At 38.0% G+C, this 10,820-nt stretch overlaps 1 protein-coding gene across 1 annotated transcript in view; it reads left to right on the plus strand.

Annotated features, from left to right (window-relative positions):
* The first annotated feature begins 5,339 nt into the window (after nt 1-5,339).
* The window catches only part of LOC140242636 (tubulin alpha-1 chain-like), an 8,714-nt gene continuing 3,233 nt past the window's right edge, over nt 5,340-10,820 (plus strand). Inside the window, exon 1 of the mRNA XM_072322391.1 lies at nt 5,340-5,512. Within this exon, the coding sequence (XP_072178492.1) occupies nt 5,510-5,512 (3 nt within the window). The 5' untranslated portion in view covers nt 5,340-5,509. The remainder of the gene's footprint in view (nt 5,513-10,820) is intronic.

The raw sequence follows: 10,820 nt of genomic DNA on the forward strand, positions 1-10,820 counted from the left end.
TCAACTGAAAAAAAAAATCAATACCAAAACAAAACAAAACAAAACGAAAGTAACGCAATAAACCATGATGATTTAGAGATGGCAGACATAATAACGTGTTGCAAGTACTACGTCATGTGACTAAGAAGTAGGAAGGAAATATGACAAAAATGAAATAATGTCGAGCCTTGTGGTTAAAAAAAAAAAAAACAACTTGTATTCATCTAAACACATACAGACAAAGGAAACCTCTAGTTCAAGCAGATTTATGACATAGTTGTCACAAGATGGCGACATTTGCTTTACCAGTTGGGTTGTCATTAGGCACACCGGATGTGCTACAGTTCAAAAAGGAACCAGCTCCTCTTTAACCGTAGTTTTTCAAACTTACCTCTCAACTCAGTGCCATTCACTTACCTTCGTGGTTTTCCAGACGTTTCCCGTTGATTAACCTGAAAAGATGACACGTAAAAACTTCAAAACGCACAATGATTGTTGTTGTTTTTTCTCAGTAGGGTAAAATACTTTTATGACTATCAAGTCAACACTCCTTTTATTTGTTTAAGAAACATTTTTCTTTTCTGTAATTCATGCACACCTCACATCACCTTGCCCTTAAGCGATAATTATACAGGATATTATTCTCCACACTAAACGGTTAACACATCCTCTGTTCTCACCAGTCCTACAGACCGGTCTACGGAAGCCCTAATATCTCTATCCATACTAAATCCAATGTTGATGTTATCTCATCCGCTGTTTAAAGGACAAGTCCACCTTCATATACATAAGGATTGAGGGAATGCAGCAATATTAGTAGAACTCATCAGTGAAAGTTTGAGGAAAATTAGACAATCCGTTCAAAAGTTACGAATATTCTATCTGCGCAGTCACTACTGGAAGAGAAGACTACTAGAGTGTATGATGTCACATGCGTACAACTATATAAGGAAAATAAAAAGAGAATTTCACAAAACTTTACTTTTTGAATAAAGTGCACATTAGACTTGCTAACTGACGTATGTTATGGGTAATATTATTCCCCCTGCCTTCTGAAAGAGAGAAGTTGAGTGTTCTTTTGTTATGCGAGAAAAATCAAAATATGTTGAATTTTCTTTATTCTTTCTTTATATCGTTGTACTCATGTGACATCACAAGCTATAGTAGTCTTTTCATCCAGCCGTGACTGAGCAGAAACTTCAAAAATTCATAACTTTTTAACGGATTGTCCGATTTTGCTCAAACTCTCACTGATGTGTTCTACTAATATTGCTGCATTCACTCAACCCACATGTCTATGAAGGTGAACTTGTCCTTTAAGAGTATGTAGAGGAGCTTGTTCAAAATGATGACTATTCATTCATATCAGTCTTAAACCAAGTACAGAATGTTGTGTTCAAGAAATGATACAAACAGAGAAGAAAAAGAGAGAAAGAAAAACATAAAATAAATTGCATTTTCCAAACGTGATATTGAATTTAGAGTACAGAATAATAACAAGTGATCTCCAGAGATTGAAGAAAATCGTTGTAATCACATAATTATTCGCCGTTGAGAGTAGGACTACAATAACGATACCAAACTTCTATACCCCGAGGCCCTCTATACAAAATGCAAAATGAAAATAATGATGATAAAAAAGCACTCATCTTCAAAATAGTAAGATACTTTTTCCGAGCTGCTACAGCGCGTTTGGTTCGATAAAGGAGCTATATAGCACACCATACTGTCTATTACATACACTATAGCTTTTATTTTTTCAATAGTAGTTCAATTCAATTGATATACACACTGTCACACACACAGTAAACGGAAAATATCATATCTGCTCGCTTTTGTGTTTTATTCGCTATTTTCTTATGAATTTTGTATAACAAATACCCCGGATAGAGTGGTGAGACTTTTAGTAGAAATACAAAACGTGACTCATTTCACCAACAAACAAGCACTGATACAATATATCATGCCTATTGCCGCCATTATGGAACCACGAACGAAAAGATTACTTCCTGGTTTATATCTATTCACACAAACGAAAGCCTAGACGCACACTCTATTATGCAGACACACATCATGCTAATGCATAAACATGTAATCCTGTATCGGTATTGTCAGACAACACCCCGCGTCGCGGCTCCCCATAAATCATAATCCTCGCAGACTATGATATCGAAACAAGCCAAGTGAAATTGAATCGTTAATCAACATGGACGAATATTTGTCTATGCTGTTTTGCAACGTGTAATTATACTTCCTCCACGTCATCATGATTATAGTGCCTTGAATCTGAACGAGGTGCTTTTTTCAAAACCAAACGGCAGTCTCCGAGATACTTATAATCCGCTTTAAAGGGATGGCACAGTATTGGTGGAGATGAGAATTGGGCTTTTAACTTTTTGCGAGATACCAAGAAAACACTTATGATATAGTACAGAGGATACCATTTGAAGAGGAATTCAAAGTTTGTTTGATGAAAATCGGGTTTGGCATGACTGAAACATCCAAAAACAAAGTAAAACAAAGCGATCGTAATATAGTGTGGGTCCCACAATTTATTAAAATCGCTCTTTTTTGGGATATCTCAGCCATTTCAAAAGCAATTTTCGTCAAATAAACGTTGAATTCCTCATAGAATTACATGCTCTTTCATATTTCATATGATGTTTTTCATTATCTTACCAAAAAATGTTAGAAACCTGAAATTAGGTCTCAAACAAAACTGTACTATCCCTTTAAGAGACGGTTTTGGTTTCCATTTTGCTGGCTCTGGCAAGTTGATATAGAACCGACGAAAGTGTACTATCTGTCTGTATTTCACGAAAGTAACGATTAAACTGCGTGTATCAGTCTTATGATATTATACTATGATTACTGGATAATATATTGTCGTACATTTCCATGAAACTGCACGAATGCAGTTCAATGGAAATGTAATTGTAATTGTAATACAGCGCACTCCCGTTGTAACGAACACAGTTATATATCGAAATTCCGGTTTAAATGGAATGAGAATTCAGACTCCAACACTATGCTCTCTATGTTTTGTTTTGTTTTTCGGTTATAACGAAATTTTGACATAACGAAAGAAAACTGCCGGTTCCGAGGACTTCGTTATAACATAACGGGAGTCCACTGTACAAAATATCATGTACCAGGCACTATCACTCGCGTTGTAAACTCTCATGTGTCTCGCTGTGTTGTGTGCCTTTCTTCGTAGAATACGTGTCAATCAAGATTGGGTTTTACACTTAGGCTATCACTGCTAAGTACATATTGCATTGTGTTGCAACGGTGTTCTAAATCGGCAGGGTACTCAGTACATAGGGGGTTAAAGGGATGGCATATGATACTGGTTGAGAAGACGATTCCGCTTTTTATTTTTTATTTTTTTGCGAGATACTTAGAAACCACTACATGAAATGATAATTTAAGAGCATAAAATTCTAAAATGAATTAAAAGAGCATTCGATGAAAATCGGTTTTAAAATGGCTGAGATATCCCAAAACAAAGTAAAACAAAGCGATTCTAATAAAAGATGGGTCCCACCTTTTTTTAGGGATACCTCAGCTATTTCAAAACCAATTTTCAGTCAAATAAACTTTGAATTCCTCCTAGAATTTTATGCCCTTTCATATTTCATAAGAGGTTTCCTATTATCTCAAGAAATCATCCAAAAAAAAAAAAAAAAAAAGCTGAAAAACCTGAAACCCCATATCAACCGAAACTGTACCATTCCTTTAAACAATTGCGATACATAGACAGAATGAGAGTGAAGAATGATAAACTGCCGCAAGATCGAAGAATGAGTTCTGCCTTCCTGTTATCAACAACACGGTGTGTGTGGTATAGCACATTGTATTCCTTGCATACCCAATTGCATTGGCACAGAAACAGCACTCATTAGGCCTATATAGAGCAAGTTATAGTTATTGTTTTTCCACAACTTATGCTTTACACCCTTTTTTTGAGTACATGTGATAGGAGAGGGTGAGCATTTTCTTTAACTTGATGAACAGTATTAGTGATTTTTGTTCAATCTAAATCTTGAGTATTATCTGCTTCTGTGTTGTTTAACTGTATAAAGACATCAATGTACCAAGGAGGTAGAGTCGCCTAGTACCTCCTTGAATGTACTAACATGGAGCTACGTAGCTCCATGGTACTAATAAGAAGCATAACAAATAAACAATGTATATTGTCTAAAACAACACTTATAAGACAAAAATTGACAGATATGTTCCAGATAGTGATAGTGTGTTTCTTTATGAGTTTCTTTGTGTACTTGCAAGCTATAGTATTTTCATTTCAGTTGTTTGTTGGTTCTTCAAACACAGACATACAGACATGATATACAAACAAACGATGATTTTCCAAAGCCAGGCCCACTACTCGAACCGACGTAAAAGCGTTGTATTTTACCATAGCCATGCACAATGCAAGTGTATTAAGTGTTCAATGGAATACCGTGTACATGCATTATCTGAGCTGCGATAGCACCACTTGTATACTGCCTCTGTACAAAACGAGACTTGCACATCGCAGGAAGGCGAAGATGAAGTAGGTTAGGCCTGGGAGAATGACTGCACTTACGACATATGGACGACAGAGGGCGGCAAAGCTTGAGTGAGTGAGGGAGGGGGGAGTGTATCGTACTCGTTGGCACTCTGTACACCTGCAAAGTGAGGTATATTACAGAAACATTAAACTCTCTTCCTGGTATGGCTTTGCCACTACGCCAGATTGTCTGCTAAATCAATATATTTCTCTCCGTCTCTCCCCCTCTCCTCACCCCTCCCCCTCTGTCTTTCTCTCATTTCATTATTTCTCTGCTCTTTTCATCCCTTTCTCTCACATTTTCTCACTATTTTCTAATAAATGATTCAGGTTCACATGATTCAGTTAACATAATCGTAAGTTTCATTCTTCCCTTGGGTTTAGACAAGTGATATATCCCCTTCTTATGTTTAACTGTCTATTCATCTACTCCTTTCCTGCAGTCTTGCAAAATCTCGTGCTTTACACCTAAATCTTACTGTCACTTCCGCCAACGTGGTCCGTCGGTTTGCAATCAAATTTCCGGCTATAATGGCGTCAACCGTTCCTGTTTCCTTCGTTGTTTGTGTTGTTCTCATTCGAATATTACAAACCTCAATTATATAGTTTTTTGTTCTGTTGGCGCAACTTTCCTTTCTAACCCGCTTTACCACGAAAGGTCGCACGCGATACTTCCTCCCACTCCCTTGCGCATACAACAATACAAGCGAGCACGCCGAGCGCGCTGCGCACGTTGCTTTACCCCGGAAGTTGCCATAAAACCGACGCGATCCAACTACTTTGCTTCACTTATCTTTCACGAAACTTACCGGTCGGGTTGGAAACTTTCCTGCCCGTTGACCTTCTCTCTTCTTGGTCCGCGCATCGAACTCGGCGCTGAGAAGCAGAAGAATTAACCAGACCAGACGATCATCTTACTCTGAGCAATTCCTTATCTTTTTTCCAGTCGGTGTAACATCATCCTAATCAGTCAACATGGTAAGTGTGTCAGACCTCCAAGCGTAGAAGTACTTAAACTATCAGTATCAATCAATCAACCAATTATCAATTTAATTGAAATGCACCCAGAGCTGAATTTAAACGAGAGCGGAGAGCAGTGTTTGCATTGGGCCCTTGTCATGCTTGTAGACGTTGATAACTGGTGTCGATTTAACAAAATATAAGCATATCATGTCAATTCTTTGCAATGATTATTTCGACTAGCTTATTGCAAGGCAGTCAAGAATCCAAGCACTGAGAAAAGACCATGCTTCCACAAATTTAGAGTCTCCAATCAAGACACATCTTGGTATTTATCAGAAAAATTATCTTTATTCAAACAATGAACTTGATGTGTAATCAACAGCCACAGCTTTGGCAAAACTTCGACTGAAAAATATTCATTCGGTGTGGTTTTTCTAGTTAGTTATCGCAAAATATATACCAGTTCTCTGCAAGAGATTTCTTTTTCTGGCATCGTGCATTATACACCTTTTTTTAAACGGGTATAGCACAACAAAAGATGGAACACAGATAAGAGTATATTCCATTCTGTACGTGTGACATTGATCTATTGCTGATCCTATAGCTTTTCACATTGGGGGCGTGGTTGTTAATGTGAATGGATATTCACGTTGTCTTTCAGATGAATGGTGCATGTACTTCCGCGTATCAATAAAACGCGGGAATATTACCGATTCAATAAAATAAGACGTGGAGCAAAGAAAAGTCCAGATACATAAACTTTTACATTTAAAAATCGTATATCCCTTTTGCAAACGTCATGAAATTTTGCATGGTTGGAGAATAATGCCTCCCAACATCGTGTATGAAATCTTACGGTAAGACACCTAAGAGTTGAAAAGGAAGAAGAAGAAGAAGAAAGAAAGGAAAAACTAAAGCCATGACACTCAGGAATACGCTGACCTGTTGTACTGAAGATAACGTTTGGATTTTTTTTTTTCGGAGTCCGAATAAATTCGATGGAAATCTATAGTAATGCGTAGTTCCCCTTTCCATCATAAAAGAGTTTTCTGTTTTATAATTTAGAGGAAAGGTCAGAATTACCTACCTCCATAAAATACCAGCTTGTGAAAGGAATCTAATTTTACTTGCAAAAAAAAAAAGATAGTGCTACACAAACTTTAATTCTACTCACTCCATATGGTGCAATATTAACCATGGAAATGCGGAATAACAGTGAAAGGGGTTTTTTCATCTCTCCCCATCCATTCAGAAAAATAATGAGTACTGAAGACGAATTTATGTGACATAGTGATACGGAAGAATCGCAAGAAAAAAAAATGTGATAAAAGACCCGACCTGGGCTTTGCACTTTATAACATGGTTATGATCATCAAGTGGTGAATGTTCGAATCTTCATAATTGATTATAGAGACGAAAAAAGGGGGAAAGGACACTTTTTGATTGAGAAGAAACCACAAGAATAAAAAAGAATTAAAAAAAAAATGATCTGAATACATCAGTGCGTGCCTGCGTATGGTTTTCGGAAGTCGTATTGTGACGAGCATGACGAGTGCATGCAATTGTTACTGATCAAGAAGTCGATTCATTTTACTTTTAGGCCAGACATTATTCGTAAGATTCGTAAGGGATTATGGGTTAAGTCTCTCTATTCTCAATAAAACGAAAAGACGAGTCTAGAAAGGCTTTATAGCTTTATGAGAATGACTTGAATGTTCGTTTTATTTGTAAGCGTACAAGACCCTGATCGAAATAACGTAACCTATACATAAAATGTTATTTTCATTAAGCCTTACTATTCTAAGTCTGTAAATGGATTTTCATAATGGCAATCAGCAACTATCTTTTTCCTGTTTCGTCGAATAATCTTACATCGTCATGTCGCAATCTTGTCGTAGTACAACAAACTGCATGCTTATTCCACTGAATTCGTTTAGAGAACAGCTGCATAACCGTAACAGCGCTGCACTGATTTTTTTTTTTTATTCCCAAGATTGTGATAGCAATTATTGTGAATTAATTCCCATTGTGTTTTCGTCACAATTGCTCATTATTCATTCCTTATTTGATCTAAGAATTTAGCAAAATTGTCGCCTCTTTGTTTTTTCATAGCGTGAGATGATTTCTGTCTGGGGCTCAATTTGGGCGTACCACTGAAATCTGTAACGCTTTAGCAAGTTAGTTCGAAATCACGCCCAGAAAACAATAATCATTCCCTAAACTGAATCTCCCCGCACGAAGAATGGGAGAGGACGTCGAGCATCGCTGACCTTCCGACCTTCCGGAACCGCCTCATTTTTCGAATCCCGAGGTACCCTGGGATACACCACGTGACCTGCAACTACTGTAACTGCTGCTCCTCGCGTTCGATCGAGCAGGTTCCGTCAACAGGAAATCCTAGTTGAATCTGCAGGATATGATAAAGTCATTGCCACGAGAGTTAGGGGCCGGGACACAATGATACTAGGGGATATGCTTGTGGATTAAAGGACGCACAGGTGGCTAGATGATTAATTTGAAAAGGAAGTAGACTTTGATTGCAAAATTTCACTGGAAAATGTGGTTGATTCTACTGAATAGATAAAACACACTGCGTAAACCACCCGGGATAAACACCCATATAGTGATAAGACCAGAACAATGGCCTGTGTGGTTCAAGAACAGCGATTTATTTCTTTTTTCTTCATTAGATCCGACATGGTCCCGGTCTTTTAAAGGCGCTTATTATTTCTAAAAGAAGAAACTAAACTTATACTTCCCAGGTATCATTTAAATACGCATGTTCTGTCCTCGTGTGGTCCTCTTCGCGGTTAAAACCCCTCCTACAAGTTGAGATTTTGTAAAACATGACAAGCACATATCTGAATGTATGCAGCAAAATCATTGCGAGAAGCCAGCTGCCGCTTATTGCGTCATCCTGTTGATGTTCATAATGTTTCAAAGAGTGGTATGATATAATTAATTATTACTAGTACATGAATAAAAACGTGAAGAGCTATATGTCATGACTAGATGAAGTTTCATGAATGTATGAATTAGTGACGAGCAATTACTCTTTGCGATACGTTTTTCGAAAAGCTAGGTTATGTCGTAAAGTTATAATAGATATGAAAGTCTGAACGTTGTGGAATCAACCATTACCTGTAAAACACAGAAAAAAAAATAATATCTTTTTTTTTTATTGTCAAGTAATTAACAATCAAAATTCCGGTACTCTAAACCGTACTACACACTGCACTCAGTACCGTACTATTTAACATTCACCGATCAAACGCCAAGATAAAACCAAGTTTTAAAGAAAACAAATTGTTTGTGAACTGTCAAGTATCATGAAGAATACTTGTTGGTAACCCTGAATCTGCAACATTTGGACTGAACTCTAGCAACTGTCCTTATTTTTGCTCGTTATGTTACGGGGCCGAATAGGTTGGATGTGTATCAGCATGCAGCAAACCATGGCATGTGGTAGGCGACAGAGAAAAGGGGGACCTGTCACAAAGTTCGGATAGATATCCAGCTCGTCGTAATTAGGCAAATCCCGTCTGGCCCCGTCCCACTGTGTGTGGAGGAAGTGATTCAATGCTCCCAATTTAAAAAGAAAGCAAGTTCTTATTCATGCCCCTTGCCTAGACAGTTGCGCCCTACACAACATCTGCCATGAACACCCGCTAGATTATCCTCCGCTTGCTGTCCTGACAAATTTTCGCGTTGCACGAATACATCGAACGTTTGTGCGACGGATTATTATATTTTACCCGTGCCCGGATTATGCCGTTCTTACGCAAAATTTGCCATCGAATTACTTCGTAAGGATACACAGTTCTACTTTGCCAAAACGTCGAGAGGGCGTTGATATTTGATAGTACTTTGGAGGAAACCTTTTTTCTAGTGTGTTTCATCATCATGGAGAAGATAACGAAACTCTACACCCAGCAAACCCCGCAGGTAAAGAGCTCGCGAGCATCGGTTTACACGCTAACAAAACTCTTATGAAATGCGTTTCGGTTTCACATTAAATCATAGCGTGATGAGAGTGATATAGCAATGAGTATTCTGTATCTATGTCGCCCGCCAATCAATTTCTTGTACTTGATGTGTGTGCAGCTATTTATACTGCATTTCGTGTACAACGATAATGTACGACTGTGCATAGTAAATAATTTATTGTTAGTGCGCGCGTTCGCTTTTTCTTATCGTGTGCGCGTCTTTTCACATTGTGTGTGTCTTGGTGTCCCATCCGAAAACTTTGCAAAAAGTTCGTGCGAGCTTTTTTGAATCGTTTTGTTTGCTTGTCTTTTTATATTATGTGACTAAGACTTGGATGTTATTATGGGAGGTCCCCAGCCGCAAGGCAATTTGAAATAGCGCCATCATGTCAGACTATTTAGTCCAATATAATAAGAACGCGTTGCTTTTACCACAAATCGACAATGTAGGCTTTCATGAACCCACTCACTTCTCACATGCTCTCTTCCTTCAAGTAATGCTGATGAACGTTTGAACGTTTATTTATTCGACTTTTGCACTTGTAGCAGTACATCTAATCTCTGACAATTTCAAGACAGGACGATGAAAGGACTGGTGGCGTGACAAAAAAAAAAAAAAAAAAATGTTTTATCCGGCGTAGTGCGATATTACATAACCAGAGCAAAATCATGATAGTGGTTTGGCGATTTGCAGTAGGATGTACATGCGCGAGACTATCAAGAAAACAACCAAAGTTTAAAAGTCACAAAAACCTGTATTCCCAACTTTGTCAACGTGTAAGATTTAATGACAATGACGTCAATGATTGCCTTCTGTCCGAAATTCAAGTGCGCCCTCTCTCGAAGGGTATAGGTCCGTGGCTCTGGCCGTGACCGGATGCCACGGGTTTCCTCCTTCTACAGAATGCCTAAGAGTTCACCTCAGTGATTTCACAACTCCATTGCACATTAGGATGGTTTGGGTTTTAATTATCCCTCTATACATTGTCCCATTTGCTCGAATGTAGACATTATTTTGTTTTATGAGCACCCATTTAGGATTTCGAATTTGCCTTCTAAAGACAAGTCTCTTGCAGATTATTATCTAAGGTCCCCAGGAATGTGATGAAGAAAGCGTGTTTGCCATTGTTTATGTTGAAGAAAATGAGGTAAATTGAAGGGAAAATGCAAGTAGATTGAATAAAAGAAACTGAACAATGGATAAAGAATTTGCGCCTCTTTCTAAGTCGAAAAGATGATAATGCTACATGTCAGAGTAACGGTTCTGAGTCGAACATTCGGTTAGATTTTTTTTTTTTCTTTCATTGTTACGAAACTCACTGTCCGCCATCCGATTA

The sequence above is a fragment of the Diadema setosum genome, chromosome 19 (genome assembly GCF_964275005.1).
Source record: "Diadema setosum chromosome 19, eeDiaSeto1, whole genome shotgun sequence".
In the NCBI taxonomy this organism is placed as follows: domain Eukaryota; kingdom Metazoa; phylum Echinodermata; class Echinoidea; order Diadematoida; family Diadematidae; genus Diadema; species Diadema setosum.